At 43.8% G+C, this 16,729-nt stretch overlaps 1 protein-coding gene across 1 annotated transcript in view; it reads left to right on the plus strand.

The window, feature by feature from the left end:
* Positions 1–16,729, plus strand: part of CDK5RAP2 (CDK5 regulatory subunit associated protein 2) — a 144,501-nt gene that overhangs the window by 73,218 nt on the left and 54,554 nt on the right. The window contains exon 20 of the mRNA XM_033138209.1: positions 15,272–15,367. Coding sequence (XP_032994100.1) covers positions 15,272–15,367 — 96 coding nt within the window. The remainder of the gene's footprint in view (positions 1–15,271; positions 15,368–16,729) is intronic.

Genomic DNA, 16,729 nt, shown 5'->3' on the forward strand with positions numbered 1-16,729 from the left:
TCTTCGGTGATCAGCCTTCTTTATGGTCCAGCTCTCACTTCCATACATCACTACTGGGAAAACAATAGCTTTAATTATATGGACCTTTGTCGGCAAGGTGATGTCTCTGCTTTTGAAGATGCTGTCTAGGTTTGTCATTGTTTTTCTCCCAAGAAGCAGGTGTCTTTTAATTTCATGACTGCTGTTACCATCTGCAGTGATCATGGAACCCAAGAAAGTAAAATCTCTCACTGCCTCCATTTCTTCCCCTTCTATTTGCCAGGAGGTGATGGGACCAGTGGCCATGATCTTAGTTTTTTTATGTTGAGCAGCATTACACCTGTTTTAACCCTTTAGCTGCATGTTTTTTTTTATAAGAATTTATTAGCATTTTTCTATAACAACATATACCCACACCCACACCTACAATTAAACAAATGCAAAACAAATAAAACAAATACAAACAATGTCAAGTTTTCTTATTGCATCTTTCTAAAAAAAAAATATTTCTATTTCCATATCTTGACCATTGACTTCCCCTGCCTTTTCACCTTCGAGTTTATATCCTTAATCTACTTTATAACCATTTCTCCTGAGAAAAAAAAGAAAATTAAATTCAATTGTATAATTACATTCAATTTATATCTTCCACATTTTACTAAGAATACCTCGTCATAATAATGCCTCGTCGTAATTCTTCTTCATTTATTCTTATCGATTTCTTATCTTAATCTACATCTCAATCTTAATCCATAAACTTAATCCACTTAAATTCACTTTACTTATACTCCACCTCACAAATCTTCACAAATCATTCGCATCAAATCTATTTCTTCTATCTTTAAGACCACTGCTAATAACATAAAAACTTGAAATATCTCCTTTCATGTTCGAATAAAAAATATATATATAAAAAAAATATTGTTGACAGTATTCGCCCTCCGATTTCAATTTACCATATCAGGCTACTTTAAATTTTACTTAATGCTTCACCCCACACCCCCTCTGTCCATTATTCTTCTCCTGGTGGCATCAGCACTGAACTTCCATGTAGCTTCCCTCTCCAAACGTCCACAGATCCAGGCACAGTCCAAACCTCTCCTTGCCACGAGTTCAGGGGTGTCCATCTCATCATCTCTCAGCTTCTTCGGTTCTTTGTAGCATTCCTTTTCTTCTTGTAAATACCTTAATTCTCTGTCCCTGGCCCCCGAGCTCACACCTCGGGGACTGGATATAAAAAATCTTGACGTCGCCTTGGGGCTGCCACCCCCAGAAAGCGAATTTCTTCTCCGAAGTAGCTCACTCATTTCTCTCCATCTTTCCATCCACCCTCTCAGCTCCTTGGCAAGGCTTTCTTCCAAAGTGTCAAAAGTTTTAAAAGCCTCCTCTGTGGGCAGTTGGTTCCATTTCAGACCCCCACACAAAACTTTGACTTTTCTACAAAGCAGTTCCACCTTCAAGGCAGTGAGTCTCTGTTCATCTGTTAGTCCAGAGTTCAATACCAGTTCAAGGACGAAGCCCAACATACTGGCAGAGGAGGAGGAAGTGGGTATCATATTTCTACTCCTGCCTCTTTGTTCGTCGCCATTTTCCTGAGCTGGAGCACAAATACCGCAACTTTAAATGGAGATATTTTCCTCTAGTTAGCTTCCCAAAAAAAGAGATTGCCAGTCTCATGTGTCAATTTTAAATACTTTGTAACCAGTTCTGTAGCAGTAGTCACTCAAATTGGTTAGTTTGAGCTCGAAGGGAGGGAGGCAGGCTGCCTTTCTCCTTCCCCCCGGATCGTTCCGAAAACACGAATTCTAATCAGATTCTTTACTCACGACCACCGGGTTCCTTTAGCTCCATTCTTCAAAGGTAGAACTTAGACGCTCACCGCGGGCTTTGTCGCCGCATTTGCATCCCGGTTGGGGCATGTCCCCGAAGCCCGACTCTGTTGTCCCTTCACCCCCACTCCCCCTTTACAGGGGGGGCGAGGGAAGGGTTCGGAGCCTCCGCGGGCGCTGCCGGGGAGCCCAGGGTGCGGGACGCTCTTCCCGCACCCCAACCGGAGCCCCGCTTTGCGGTAGCGGGGCTCCTAACCCCCGGGATGGACAGGGCGCTTCGGACCCGAAGCAGCCCTCGACCACCCGGCGATTGCGTCGCCGCCGGAAGTCACCCCCTTTAGCTGCATGTTGAGCTGCTCACTGATTGAAGTTCTTAGATCCATCTGTGCAATTTAACCTCCAGTATGACAAGGAGATGGTAGGTGCAAGGCAGAAATGGGTTTGGGGGCAAGTAAACTACTGTCTGTTGTTGGGCTGGTAGCAAAAATCCAAGTAATCCTTATTGGGATTGAACTATAAATGGAATTAAAGGGACAGCAAAGTGGTGGTGATAGTGGATGGGAGGGAGGGAAAATTTTGTGACTGTTGTTACCATCTGCAGTGATCATGGAACCCAAGAAAGTAAAATCTCTCATTGCCTCCATTTCTCCCCCTTCTGTTTGCCAGGATGTGATGGGACCAGTGGCCATGATCTTAGTTTTTTGGATGTTGAGCTTCAGACCATATTTTGCACTCTCCTCTTTCACCCTCATTAAAAGGTTCATTAATTCCTCCTCACTTTCTGCCATCAAGGTTGTGTCATCAGGTTGTTGATATTTCTTCCGGCAATTTTAATTTCGGCTTGGGATTCATCCAGTCTAGCCTTTCACATGATGAATTCTGCATATAAGTTAAATAAGCAGGGAGACAATATACAGCCTTGTACTCCTTTCCCAATTTTGAACCAATCAGTTATTCCATATCCAGTTCTAACTGTAGCTTCTTGTCCCGCATAGAGATTTCTCATGATGAGGTGATCAGGCACTCCTATTTCTTTAAGACCTTGCCATAGTTTGCTGTGGTCGACACAGTCAAATGCTTTTGCGTAGTCAATGAAGCAGAAGTAGATGTTTTTCTGGAACTCTAGCTTTCTCCATAATCAGCGCATATTTGCAATATTGTCTCTGGCTCCTCTGCCCCATCGAAATCCACATAGCTTTTGTGTGTGTGTGTGTGTGTATTTAAAATGGACTGTGTTAACTTCTGGTTATAAGCATATAGGAGGCTTGTGAGTGTCTTCCCGCATTTCTGTCTTGATCTGAGACCCTAATACTAGATCTGAGTTTTTCTAAGGTAGCTGTTTCTTAAAGTAGAGGTGTTGCTTTGAGGGAGATGTTTGCTGCAATTTGCGCTGCTCTCCTCAAGAGGGTACTGCTCCCATGCAAATGTCAACAGAAAACAACAACAGTGGCATTTATATAACACTTTTGAGGTTTTTTTTTCAAAGTGGTTCACATATAGTATCTAATTCAACTCCTTAAAAATAATCCTCCTAAGTCTGGCCAGGATTGGGTGTGTGTTGTTTTTTACACATTTTTTATCCAGTTTTTCTCAAAAACAATGCAGCTCTCAGCCAAGAAAAACCAAGTAATAAGAACACAAAGGGATTAAGTAATGCCCCAAGTTATTAATTAATAATAAAGATAAATAAAGACTATACAAATTTCAGCAACCACACCTCAGTCAAGCATCCAAGCAGATTGAGTGGTAGGAACAAAAACCAGCTTTCATGAAAATGAAAGACCCCCAAAGCCTTCTCGAAGAGCCAGGTCTTAACCTTATGTCTCAAAGGACCCGAGTGCTTGGACTTGATGGGCCTCCCTGAGGAGGCCGTTCTGTGGAACTGGCATTGCAACTGAAAAAGCTCCAATACTACTGGATACCTAGCAAACTTAACTGAAAAAGTATTTTGTTTAGTTTTATTTCTAAGCTTTCTACCCCATCCCTCATCATAAATCATAAATAATCTCAGGGCGACTAACAGCAGTTTAAAATACAATAGAATTGGGGCAGGGAACCTTTTTGGAGATGCTGGGGGTTGAATCTGGAGCCTTCTGAATGCAAACCAGATGCCTTTACCGCTGAGTTTTGGCCCTTCCCCTGAATACACAAGTACTTCTGCTACACCAGGGATGGTAAATTCTAAGGACCGGGGACCCAATGTGACACTTCAGGCTTCTCTGCCCTTGCAATTTCATAGAATCATAGAGTTGGAAGAGACCACAAGGGCCATCCAGTCCAACCCCCTGCCAAGCAGGAAACACCATCAAAGCATTCCTGACAGATGGCTGTCAAGCCTCCGCTTAAAGACCTCCAAAGAAGGAGACTCCACCACACTCCTTGGTAGCAAATTCCACTGCTGAACAGCTCTCACTGTCAGGAAGTTCTTCCTAATGTTTAGGTGGAATCTTCTTTCTTGTAGTTTGAATCCATTGCTCCATGTCCACTTCTATAGAACAGCAGAAAACAACCTTTCTCCCTCCTCTATATGACATCCTTTTATATATTTGAACATGGCTATCATATCACCCCTTAACCTTCTCTTCTCCAGGCTAAACATACCCAGCTCCCTAAGCCGTTCCTCATAAGGCATTGTTTCCGGGCCTTTGACCATTTTGGTTGCCCTCCTCTGGACACGTTCCAGCTTGTCAGTATCCTTCTTGAACTGTGGTGCCCAGAACTGGACACAGTATTCCAGGTGAGGTCTGACCAGAGCAGAATATAGTGGTACTATTACTTCCCTTGATCTAGATGCTATACTCCTATTGATGCTCCTCCAGGCACAGCTTTGAACCCTGAGTGTTTTTGCCTGGCTGGAATGTGTCCTTGAACTCTGAGAATACCAGTGGCTTGCAGGCAAGGTAGATGCATTCTCAGAGCAAATGGCCACATTTGAGCCAGAAACAAATTTCAAGGAGGGTGCAAAGAAGGGTCAGTAGGTTGTGTGGCCTGGGGAGAGTCCTAAAGACCAGATAGAGAATCCTGGTAGGCTGCATTTGGTCCTTGGGCCTGAGGTTCCATTGGGATAAACTCTGCAATGGTAAAATCATGATGTAGCGGTTGGAGTGTTTGATTAGAGAGACCAGGGTTTAAAACACTGCCCAGCCATGAAACTCACTAGGTGATCTTGGGTCAATCACAATTCCTCAGCCTAACCTACCTCACAGGGTTGTAACAAATATAAAATGGGGAAGAAGAGAAACATGTATACCACCTTGAGGTCATTGGAGGAAAGGTGGGATATACACACTGTTGCACCTGTCTCGGGAGATTGTGGACTCTTTGCCATCTAGCCTCTGCTTAAATGCCATCAGTAATCTGTCAGGGATGCTGTAGTTGCAATGCAGATCTGGCATTGTTGGTGCAGATGGTCACAAAGATTGCTTCCAGGTCTGTGAGTCTACAATTCAGTAGGGGACCATGGAGCAAGGCCTCAGAAGTTGCATGGAGCTTGCAAAAGAGTAGAGATGGGGGAAAGACAGATCTTAAGGTAGACAGAATGAATGGTTTTCAAATGGGCGATTCTTGGATAGATTTATCAAATTCAGAAGCAGTTTGTCTGTGAATACCAATTATGGGCTGGGGGGAGGCAGCAGTGGATAACAGTAGCCTTCATGCCGTGGTGGAGGACTGCAGAAGCATCTGACTGGTTGCTCTTGGAAAAATGATGTTGGCCAAGTGTTCTCCACCACTCATTTCAGTCTTTTCTAATCTGTTATCTAGGTAAAGGGTAAAGAGACCCTGACCATTAGGTCCAGTCGCGAACGACTCTGGGGTTGCGGCGCTTATCTTGCTTTACTGGCCGAGGGAGCTGGCGTACAGCTTCCGGGTCATGTGGCCAGCATGACTAAGCCGCTTCTGGCGAACCAGAGCAGCGCACAGAAATGCCGTTTACCTTCCCACCGGAGCAGTTCCTATTTATCTACTTGCACTTTGGCGTGCTTTCGAACTGCTAGGTTGGCTGGAGCAGGGACTGAGCAACAGGAGCTCACCCTGTCGCGGGGATTCTAACCACCGACCTTCTGATCGGCAAGCCCTAGGCTCAGTGATTTAGACCACAGCGCCACCCATGTCCCCAATCTGATATCTAATATGGCCTTAATCCCAGAGTCTGTATGTTAATTTTTTTTGGGGGGGGGGAGGAAATATTGCCTGAAAACTTGCTTTCCTCTCCCCCTCCACCCCCCCCCCCAATGTTACACAGTGGTATCACAGTGCTTCTGGTACTAGTGTGCAAACAATCCTATTTCTTCTTGAAGAGTAGCACACATACACAAATATATGTATTTTTATATTTAATGTCTGTCCTGGACATTCAATAGCCCTATATTTTTTAGCAAAATAAGAGAAACTGGAAAAAGTTGCCTTTCAGATAATTGGGTATGCTCTGAAAAGAGTTATGCTGTCAAAAAGTGTGATACACTCGGAACAGATAAGTACTATTCTGTTATGTTGTATTTATTATGTATCTTTTTGTGCCTTATCCTTACTGGATGTAGTTGGTTATTCCACCCCCCCCCCAACAATACACCTGTGAGGTAGGTTAAGCTGAGATAGTTGCTTTTAGGGATAGTGTGATTGCAGATTGTTGAACTACTCTTACCATCAATGTTTGACCAAAATCTCATCTCCTGTAACTTCATTGGATTCTATCTTGTCACCTGGGGCAAAACTGTGCCCTCTTCTGTCTGACGGCCCTTCAGGTGCTTACACGGCTTTCTCCAAGCTAAGCATCCCAGTTCCATCAATCAATCAATCAGTCAATTTATTTATTGCATTAGCCATATGGCCATAGCACATTGTGAGAGACCAGGCAGTGACTTGTCGCAATTATACATAGAATACCACGAATACAGTTAGAATATTAAGTGTAAAATCATGCTGAGTAATACCGATGAGATATAGAGCAATAACAGGGCATGTCGACTGTGTCTATGTCAGGAAGTTACATAGGACTAGGGCTGAGGTAAGTTAGCCAAAAGGTGGCCTGAGTTTCAGGGCCTGTAATATGTAGGTGGCCACTCCACTCCAGTTCCATCAACATTTCCCTACAGGACTGCATACTGACCCTCTTCATTGACTTTTTCTAAAGTCATTTGTCTAAATCCTTGAAATGCAGTGCCCAGAACTTAAAACATACACATTCCTGGGATATACCTACATATCTTGTAGGCAGTTTTTTGTAGGAGTTTTGGGGGGTGTTTTCATAGGGAAGCAAGGCTGCAGCACAACAGTGCTGATCCAGATCTCTTCCCTTGCTTCCTTAAGGTGCTATGAACAGCTTTAAAAACAGTAGGAGGGTGTATCTGGGGTGTGTGTGTGTCTCCATCATCACATCTAATTTGGCCCTCAGCTCTGTACAGCATTGAGTGTGTCACTTGCATTGGTGAAATCTGGGTAGTGGGGCTTATTTTAACGTATTGGAATCTGCTTCATTTGGTGCTGCCATGGGATTTGTTCATTTCTCTCAACCAGCACATGATGCCTATCAAGATATTACTCTCTGAGCTCAGGACTTTCTCTTGGCTGTTTTAAAAATTGTACCATTTTTTTCTTTCTGTGAAGATAGCAGAAACACAATCCTGCTAAGCCCCGCCGTAGAGTCTTCCTAAGTCATGTCTCCCTTGGGTTGCCGCAGCTCTGAGCAGTATGGGGTGCCTTTGGGCTCCAAAAGAGAGATAAAAAAGGTTGTTTTTCTGCTGTCCTCTGAACATCTGCTTTCAGATGTGCTGAGTCCTGCCTCTGGGACTCATGGGATCTTTGCAAACCAAGCATATCAACTATTCATTTAGGAAAAAACACATTCTCAAGGTTTTTCATTGCCATGGGATGATTTGAAAGAGGAAGCTTTATCCTTCGTAGACCTTCTCCTGGCCTTGAGCCACATATTTTACATTTAGGGGAAAAAATTGGTCAAGCATTAAAAGTCTCTTCCTTGGGGTGCAGCAATTTCTCCATCACTCAGAAGCTAACACTTGAAGTCTTGAATGCAGCTCTATTGCTTCTTTGGTGGCCTTTAAAGTAGATCAACACAATTTTATTAACTTGGTGCTGGTCAGGAAGGAGCTCTTGGTGACTATGCTTTTTCGTATCAAGTTTCAGAGGCAGTATGCTTCTGAAGACCATTTGCTGGGAAACAATGGTGGAGGGAGGTCTCTTGCCTTCATGTCCTTCTTAAGTGCGTAAGAGCCCTGCTGGATTAAGCCAACTGTCAGGCCTCTGTTTATACACTTGGAGTTCTATCCAGTGTTAGTTCTACTCCGGGAAGACCCATTGGAATCAATGGACATGACCAACAGGTCCACTAATTCCAGAAGGTCTACTTTGAATAAAACTTAGTTGGATATAATCCTTGATGCTTTTTTACTCTCTTAGGTAATGTATGAAGCCAGCCTTAAGAAAAAGCCATCTGTTGTCTTAATAAAATATTTTTCTTTTCAGTAAACGTTTTCTCACATGACCCAAATCTCCCATTGGCTCTTAATAGTGGGGCACCATGGGCCTGGCACCAAGAACCCACCACTTAGTTCATAGATAGGTTTCAAATGATTACTTTGACCACTCAGACTGGCCATTGACTTTCCTGGATCCTGGCTTGTTTTCTGATTTCTAATTTCCAGCTATATCCTAGCTTGATCTCCCTGCAAGGGTGGGGAAACTCTGACCCACAAGCCTAATTAGGCACACCAGGCCTTCTCATTTGTCCTTTCAGGCTGTTTTGGTGCAACCATGCCTATATATGATTTTGCCCGTGAGGCAGGTAAAAACATGGCTGTTGCTTGCAAGCACTGCTAATCAGCTGTTTGTCCATATGGGGAAAAGCAGTTCATGTGCCATCATTATTATGTCAGGTGATTGACAAGTGAGTGCTCCCCACTGCCACTAGAAATGTGAAGTCCTGAGGGGAAAGATGGGAAAATGGAAGAAAACTAAACCCTCATTTCCCTCCAACCCCTTTTTACCCCCTACAATTGAAAAACGTTGGAATATGAAGTATTTTCTTTTGGGATGAATGATGAATAAAATGTTTAAGACAATACATTCATATTTTTACACCTCCAGAGTGATGTCTAAAAACTATGTAATAGGAAGACTTTTGCCAGAAGTGGCTTAGTCATGCTGGCCACGACCCGGAAGCTGTACGCCGGCTCCCTTGGGCAGTAAAGCGAGATGAGTGCCGCAACCCCAGAGTCGTCCGTGACTGGACCTAATGGTCAGGGGTCTCTTTACCTTTACCTTTACCTTTATGTACAGAATTGGATTATTACAGTTTCTGTACCCAGAGGACAAAAGCAAGTCCTGAGTTTTTACACTGAGATTACAATTGCCAAATGCAAGATAGGGGGCGTAGTCTTTTTTGCAAGAGAAGGAAGAAGGATTCAGTACCTTCTTTGCTTGTGGGCTTCCTCTTGTTGGCATGTTTGGTGGATCTGCTTCGGTCCTCTTGACTGGGCCTCCAAAGACCAGGAGGTGGGTGAAAGTACAGAGCAACACAAAAGAACAGAAAGCGTATGCAATACTTTCAGATAAAAATGTATGCAATACTTTCAAAAGCTGCACAAAACCGAACAGCTTCAGGTATTTTGGTTGAGTAATGCAGTCTGGGATTCTGCCAAATATATCCCTCCTGCAATATGGTGGCAAGGCAACACAACTTCTGAGCCTTCTTCTTGCTTACTTCATATACCTCAATCTTTGCAGCTTGTGAAAGAAACTTTTCTATGTCTGAAAATATACCAAATAAAGAAATGTACCAACATGTGAAAGGGAAGAGATGCTTTAAAAAAATTAGTAGTAGTAATAGTAGTAGTACCAGTACCCTGTCCATCTCATTGGGCTACGCCAGTCACTCTGGGCTGCTTCCAACAATATAAAAGAACACCATCAAACATTAAAAGCTGCCCTCAGATGTCTTTTTCATATAGTTGTTCATTTCCTTGACATCTGACAGGAGGGTGTTCCACAGGGTGGGTGCATCTACTGTGAAGACCCTCTGCCTGGTTCTCTGTAACCTCACTTCTTGCAGTGGGGGAACTGCCAGAAGGCCCTCAGAGCTGGACCTCAGTGTCCGGGCTGGACAATGGGGGCAGAGACGCACCTTCAGGTATCCAGTGCTAGGACCATTTAGGGCTTTAAAGGTCAGCATCAACACTTTGAACTGCACTTGGAAATGTACTAGGAGCCAATGTAGATCCTTTAGGACTGGTGTTATATGGTCCCGGCAGCCACTCCCCGTCATCAGTCTAGCTGCCACATTCTAGATTAATTGTAGTTTCTGAGTCACCTTCAAAGGTAGCCCCATGTAGAGCGCATTGCAGTAGTCCAAGCAGGAGATAACCAGAGCATGTACCACTCCAGTGAGACAGTGTGCAGGCAGGTAGGGTCTCAGCCGTCGCTGTTAGACAGCCATCCTGGACACTGAATCAACCTGCGCCTCCATGGACAGCTGTGAATCCAAAATGACCCCCATGTTTTGCATCTCCAGTCAAGCCATTAGTTTTTAGAAATTCATGATAAATGTGCTGGCAAATAAAAATAATAAAAAGAAGCAGAAACTGGTAATGATAACTCAGAAAATGACACTGATTAAATTTTATGTAGTATACATTGAGTCTTCTCCCCCTACCCCAACCTTCTTTTTCTCAGCTCTTTTTATGCAAATGAGTGCTTTATGTCTGCTTCACACTGTGAAGGCCTGGAGGAGATGTAATGATTTTCAGAATGCACAATAACTTTCTTTGTTTTTACTATAATGTTGATGGTTTCTTCTGTTTTTTACTTTTTTACTTTTTGCTAGCTCTTCATAAATTGACGAAACCAAAGAGATGCTTAGGTTTCTTACAGTTTGGCAGCTTATAGCTCCTTTTGTAACTTAAAAAAACAAACAAACCTCTAAATTTATTTTGTAATTATTGTATGACTAAACTGTACTTCGGATATACAAAACAAAATCGAAAATTCTTTCTAGTAGCACCTTAGAGACCAACTGAGTTTGTTCCTGGTATGAGCTTTCGTGTGCATGCACACTTCTTTATGACAGACCACAATACATTTTATGTTTCTAAAATAACAAAGTGATATTTGATCTGTAAAGGGTGCTAAAGAATGTATTGAAGATTTTTCAGTTGTCCCCAAATTTGTGTTTGGCCCTGGGTGGGAGGGAAAACCTATTTTCCCCATGACTTCAACATTTATCACTCCCCTCCCCACCTTCTGGGTCAAATGTGGACTTGTGTGGAGGGGGGGTGGCGGCCAGATTTGTTTCTCATCCATGATCTGCTGATGGATCCAACTCCTTGCTCTTGGTTTCTCTCCTGGCTGCTCCCTCTTGACTGACTATAGGCCATCCTTGACAATGTTTCCACCCTAAAAGCAGGTTCTTTTAATCCCAGATAACATCTGTACAGGATAATGAATTCTTCTCCTGGCTTTAACACCATTAAAGCAGCTTCCTGAATATTTGAGTTCAAAATCTTTCATCAGAAGAAGGAAATGTAGCTGAAAAGAGCTGTGTCCTGTTCTCACAGGGATGGGTGGATTTTTAAAATTTGGCAGAATGTCCAGTGTTTTTTTTGTTTGGTACCATTACGGGTCTCATGAGGTTGTTTTGGGGTTTTTTGTTTTTTGCTTTTCTTCCTGTGGGATCTCTCTCCAAGCCCCTGGATCATCTTACCCAACCTCTCTTCCCTCTTCTGCTGCAGGGATAGGCGGGGACCAGCTCACTTTCCCCTCTTCCTTATCAACATCCCACTCCATACTTCCAGGAATCTCCCAATGGAAAAAAAGCAGGCAGGGGAGGGAGGCTTTACACAGCCACTTCCTGCCAATCAAGAGCCTGCCACCCACCCCTGCCAGCCAGTGAATGTTCTGACCATTCATAAAAATAAATACTCTTGCCACACTCCATCCCAGCCACACACAGGCACCAGGAATCCAAACCTCTTTCTCTTTCCCCCAGCATGTCAGTTTCCCTGTGAAATATACAAGCTCCTCTTGGAACTGGAGCAGCTCAAATCTTATTCTTGTGGCCCTTGCTCTCTTTCCTGCCCTCTCCATCCCACCAGCTCCCAGCACAATGCAGCCAATCTGGAAGGTATCGGGTGTGTGTGAAGGGGAGGATGTGGCAGGGAGAGAGAGATGAATTGGTGCAGCTTGGGAAGAAGCTTTCCATCCGGTGTGCTCCAGGCACTCAGGGCATTTGCAGACTCTGCTCCTTTCACCACTTCTCCCTCCCAACCTCAAACCGCCCCACTTGCCAGCATTGCAAGTATGGCAAAAGCACGCTAACTGACTGGATTCTGTTTTGGCAGCACATTGCACAAACGGGAGAGGATTTTAAAATTTTGACACCCCCCCCCCCCGTACCCTCCCCCTCTCCCTTCTTCCACACTTTGAGAGAAACACACAGGGACCTCACTGCTTTCACGCCTCCAAAGGTAAGTGAGTTTAAAACAACAACAACAACAGTGAGAGCAATAATAACCCCCAACCCCAGTTTTATATTGTTGATGCCAGAAGTGGGGAGCAGGGGTGAGATTGCAAAGGTGGGAAGAATACGACAGGACCAGCCCACCCAGAGCTGAAAGCGAGGGACAGTCAGTGCCTGGGTAACTTTGGCTCCTGCCTCTGTCTAACCAGAACTAGTATGGTGGTTTTCCTGTCAGGAGCTAGTCAATCTAGGAGAAATAACTTTCTCCAAGTTTTAATTTTTGTATCCTCATCATTAAGTATTAATTATTATGATGGCTATTAATTAATTTAGGGAAAGAATAGGAATCCAAATTATAGGCAAGCAGCATGGTGGCTTTGGTTGCTTTGGAGGGGTGGGGGTAAACAAGGAGCAGAATCTGCACAAATTGGAAATCTGACCAAAAAAATAATTGAAGAAAACGTGAACTTCCAAAACGTTTAAGATTCAACTTTTGAGAACTGGCTTCTGGAAGATATATAAAGTCCTATCTATGTGGCTTTTGTAATTAAAACAGAACGATATAAACAGCCTTATGGCACAACATGCCTTAAAACCCAGTGGGATTTCACAACTGGGAGTATTGGGAAGGAGATCAGCAGGAATTTTAAATTCAACTAACACAATAGAAAATTACTTTAGGAGCTGTAGCAAAACCTTGCTTGATAGCCCTGGTTTATTTCTACATATGAAAGTTAAGAACATTGCCACTCGCAATATATCGCAGCTTCTATAGCCTACATATAGTAGGGGTATTTAAAATGAGAAATATCATGATCCATAGTTAAAAGTAGAAGTTGGCAAATGTGTCCTCTTTTTTGCTCTTCAAAATATGATAACCCTACCACATACACACACCCCTTCATTCACACAAGCACATAGCATGCTCATAGTTCAGTGAAACATTCCAGCAGGGCAAATGCACTGAAGCAGGGTCGGTAAGGAGATGTGGCCTAAGGAGGGTGCTGGGTGCTGGGTGCAGAGCCTTGAGGGTCGCTCGTGGGCCTGAAGATCCTACGCCCCCTTCTTTAGAACATGTAAACTTGAATGCTTGAGGGTGTTCTGAAAAGCTGGCATTTAGTAGGCCATGATCTACTGAGAACCTTTTCCCAGCCAAATTCCTTGCACTCTGCCCAGGTGGTGTTTTGCCCAAAGGTAGATTTGGTCCTGTGCTGCAAAGGAGCATGGGGTGGTGGGGACCCCCTTTTTAAACAGATGAAAACCAGCCTGTTGGCCATTGGACAGGGAAGGCAGGGGCAGGTTGGCAGACTGATCAGAGCATTAGCATATATGAAATGACTCTGTGCAACCCAAGCTATTGGGTCCAGAGAGAGGAATATGCATGTCAGCTAAGTTTGCTGATGTGGTGCCCCATGCAACTCCCACACATTTGGGAGTTCCTTCCTGTGCATGTAGTGCTGGATCAGAGCATGGGAGCATGTTCTGATACTTGTGTGCTCCCCGCCCATCCTACCCATAACATAGAAGGCTGAAGGAACAATAATCCCATAAATATTTGAACCCAATATCTCTTTTAGCTACATAAATTTGGTCAAGCTTAAAAAGTTACAGTGGAACATGTCTTTTTTATTTATAACTGCAGCAGAAGTTTTAAAAATGAATTTTCAACCTCATTAAGAAAATGAGCAGACAACCTCAGTTAGGTTTAAGCAGTGCTTGGTGGCTATTGCCTTAATTCATAAACTAAGACACAGAAGGGCAGCCAAGCTAGTTTGTTGGAGCAAGCACAAAAAGAGTCAACAGGCACCTTAAATACCAACTGATTTATTGTAGCCATCAGATGCATTAGACAAAATGGGCCCTAGTCCTTGAAAGCTTATGCCATAATAAATCCAGTCTTTGTGGTTCTGAGATATTGGTGGAGAATAGATTCATAGCCTTGTTAGACAAGTACTGAAACTGCTCCCCCATTGCCTGCTGTAAAACTAGGAGGAAACACTAGGCAGCCCACAGACCTGGCATGTGCCCAAGCCTGGCACTTGAATGTCATACATGCTGACTAACAACCCAATCTAACATATGCTTGCTTGGAAGTTAGTCCCAAAATTGGAGCTTTAGCTGTTGTGTGGTGTACATTCAGTCTTAGCCTCATGTCCAGCCTTGTATTTTTGGATGAGGATTATGTTGCTTGAATTATTCAACAGTTTACATCCCATCTGCCCATGATTTTCCAGTTCGTCTCCTTCCTCCCCTACCACAGCTTGGCTTGTTCTTCTCTGAACAGGGGTAGCAAGTGAAATGAAGGCCTCATTCCTCGTTCCAGGGTCTGACGTGCTGCTATGCAGCATTCCAGATGCAAGTAGACATGGGAAATCAATTTCCCCTAGGGCAACGGCCACCACCTTTGGAGAAAACTCAATTTCCCAGATTTATTTGCATCTGACACACTTTGCAGCAGCATACTAGATGCTGGAGCAGGGAGAGATGCCCCTCTCACTTTCTGCCAGTGAAACAGCAACTGCTTCATAAGTGAATAAGAGGGAAAGAAGAGAGAAATTGGGGAAGGGATGAACTGGGATCTGACTGTGTTACATCATTGACTAGGATCAAAACAGGGTTTGAATTGATTTTTGAATTGACTCAGCTCATGCCGAGCAATTTACTGTCTCCTTTTGAATAGTGCAGCTTAGCCTGATCTTATCCAATTCAAATTTTGGAGAATTCATCCCTTGCTTGAAGTATCCGAGTCCTGTATTGCTGATAGCCATGATCAATATTCATGAATTTGAATTGATTGCTTTTTAAAATTGGTATATTTTTGGATCCTTTTGATGGCCTCTAATCTAATGTTTGTTACTCTATTCCAGGCATATATTTTTTCAATTTCATTTTTTAAAAAACAAAAAAAGACATGACTTATTTGTACACGTTTCATATCACCAGATTTTGTTTTGCGAGTGCTACATTTTTCATATCATTCCATTCATTTGTGTAGTCCCTTGAAAGAACAGAAGAAAGTCGGACTCTGACAGAAGCTTTCAACGACCAGACAAACAGCCAGAGTGGCCAATCTACTGAGACACCCAATGAGGTGGGATTTTTGTCTAGTGTGTTTAAATAGTTTTAATAGCCCTTTCCTTTTGGAATATGCAGGTCTGAGCTTCAAGTGACTCAGTAAGTTTACCCTTGTAGAAATTTGGTTTACTTAGTTTGTGCTTTGGCTCACTTCAGCTGCCCGAAGCTATTTGCTCTGCAGGCGGTCCAAGGTTTCTAATACCAGCTGCAATGCACTGAGATCTCTCCCGGCAATAGAGACCTTCAATCAGTTACTTTGTTCCATTGTTTTTCCTCCTATTACTGTATTTCACTACGTAATGGTCACATTTTTTGTGTCAATTTTTCATTTCCAAAAAGGGTACGACCATTATGCGGTGAATTATGGTAAGGTGGTTGGAAGCTGGCGTGGTGGCTGGAAGCCAGCATGTCCCAGAGCGCAGGCTCCTCACAAAACTACCCCCCCCACACACACATACCACCCACTCGCACTGCCCTCATCCAACCTGCCTCAGAAGGCACAGTGAAAGAGGAAAATTCTCATACGCTCGCTCACCCGTCTTCACCTCCTTGCCACCCAGATGCTTCTCCTCAAACTCAAGCCCATCCCTCTTTCTCTTCCTCGTGCTGGGTCAGGGACTGTGCAAGAGAGGTATGCAGGCAGTGCCACAAAATTTGGCCAAGGCACCAGAGTTTTCCACAGGGAAAGCGAGAGTAGAAGAGCCTCGGTGATCACAGGCTGCAATTTCATGTTTTTCGCTTGACCTCCTTTACAGCACTGCCATAATCCCTCAGAGTTGCCACCTCTGCCCCCGACCATGTACAGAAATATACTGGTACCGATAATGCGCATGCTGAGAATTACCCCTGGAACTATTATGCGGAGGAATGCTCTGGCACCAATTTCGGGGTCTGATAAAGGGGTGTGTGATTATTACACGGTGGTGACCAGTATGCAATGAAATACTGTAGTCCTTATCCTCCTCACTGCCCTCCTGCTCACAGTGTCCATAAGTTGGTAACACTTCATGGTCATCTTTGCTTAAGTCATTGTTGGGGAACCCCTTGGCCATGGACCTAATTAGGCCCAGAATTTGATCCATGAGACAATTTCCTCCCAAGCCACACTCACCTGCTCTACACCAAACAATGTATGGCATCAGGTTTGGGGAAAGTAAAGACAGGGCTCCCTGCTGAAAGCAGCATTTGCAGACAACTCCTGATCAGCTGATCCAATGGCATGTGCAACACCCTGCTCCCTTGCCAGTGTGGTTTGAAGCTGTGCAGGCAAAGGAACAGGGCTTTGCAAGTGCAACTGGTCAGCTGATTGATTTCAAAGAGTGCAATTAACGGAAAACACATCACCTGGCATCGTGGTTAAATCAGGTGACTGACAAGT

Source organism: Lacerta agilis, chromosome Z, assembly GCF_009819535.1.
Source record: "Lacerta agilis isolate rLacAgi1 chromosome Z, rLacAgi1.pri, whole genome shotgun sequence".
In the NCBI taxonomy this organism is placed as follows: Eukaryota; Metazoa; Chordata; class Lepidosauria; order Squamata; family Lacertidae; genus Lacerta; species Lacerta agilis.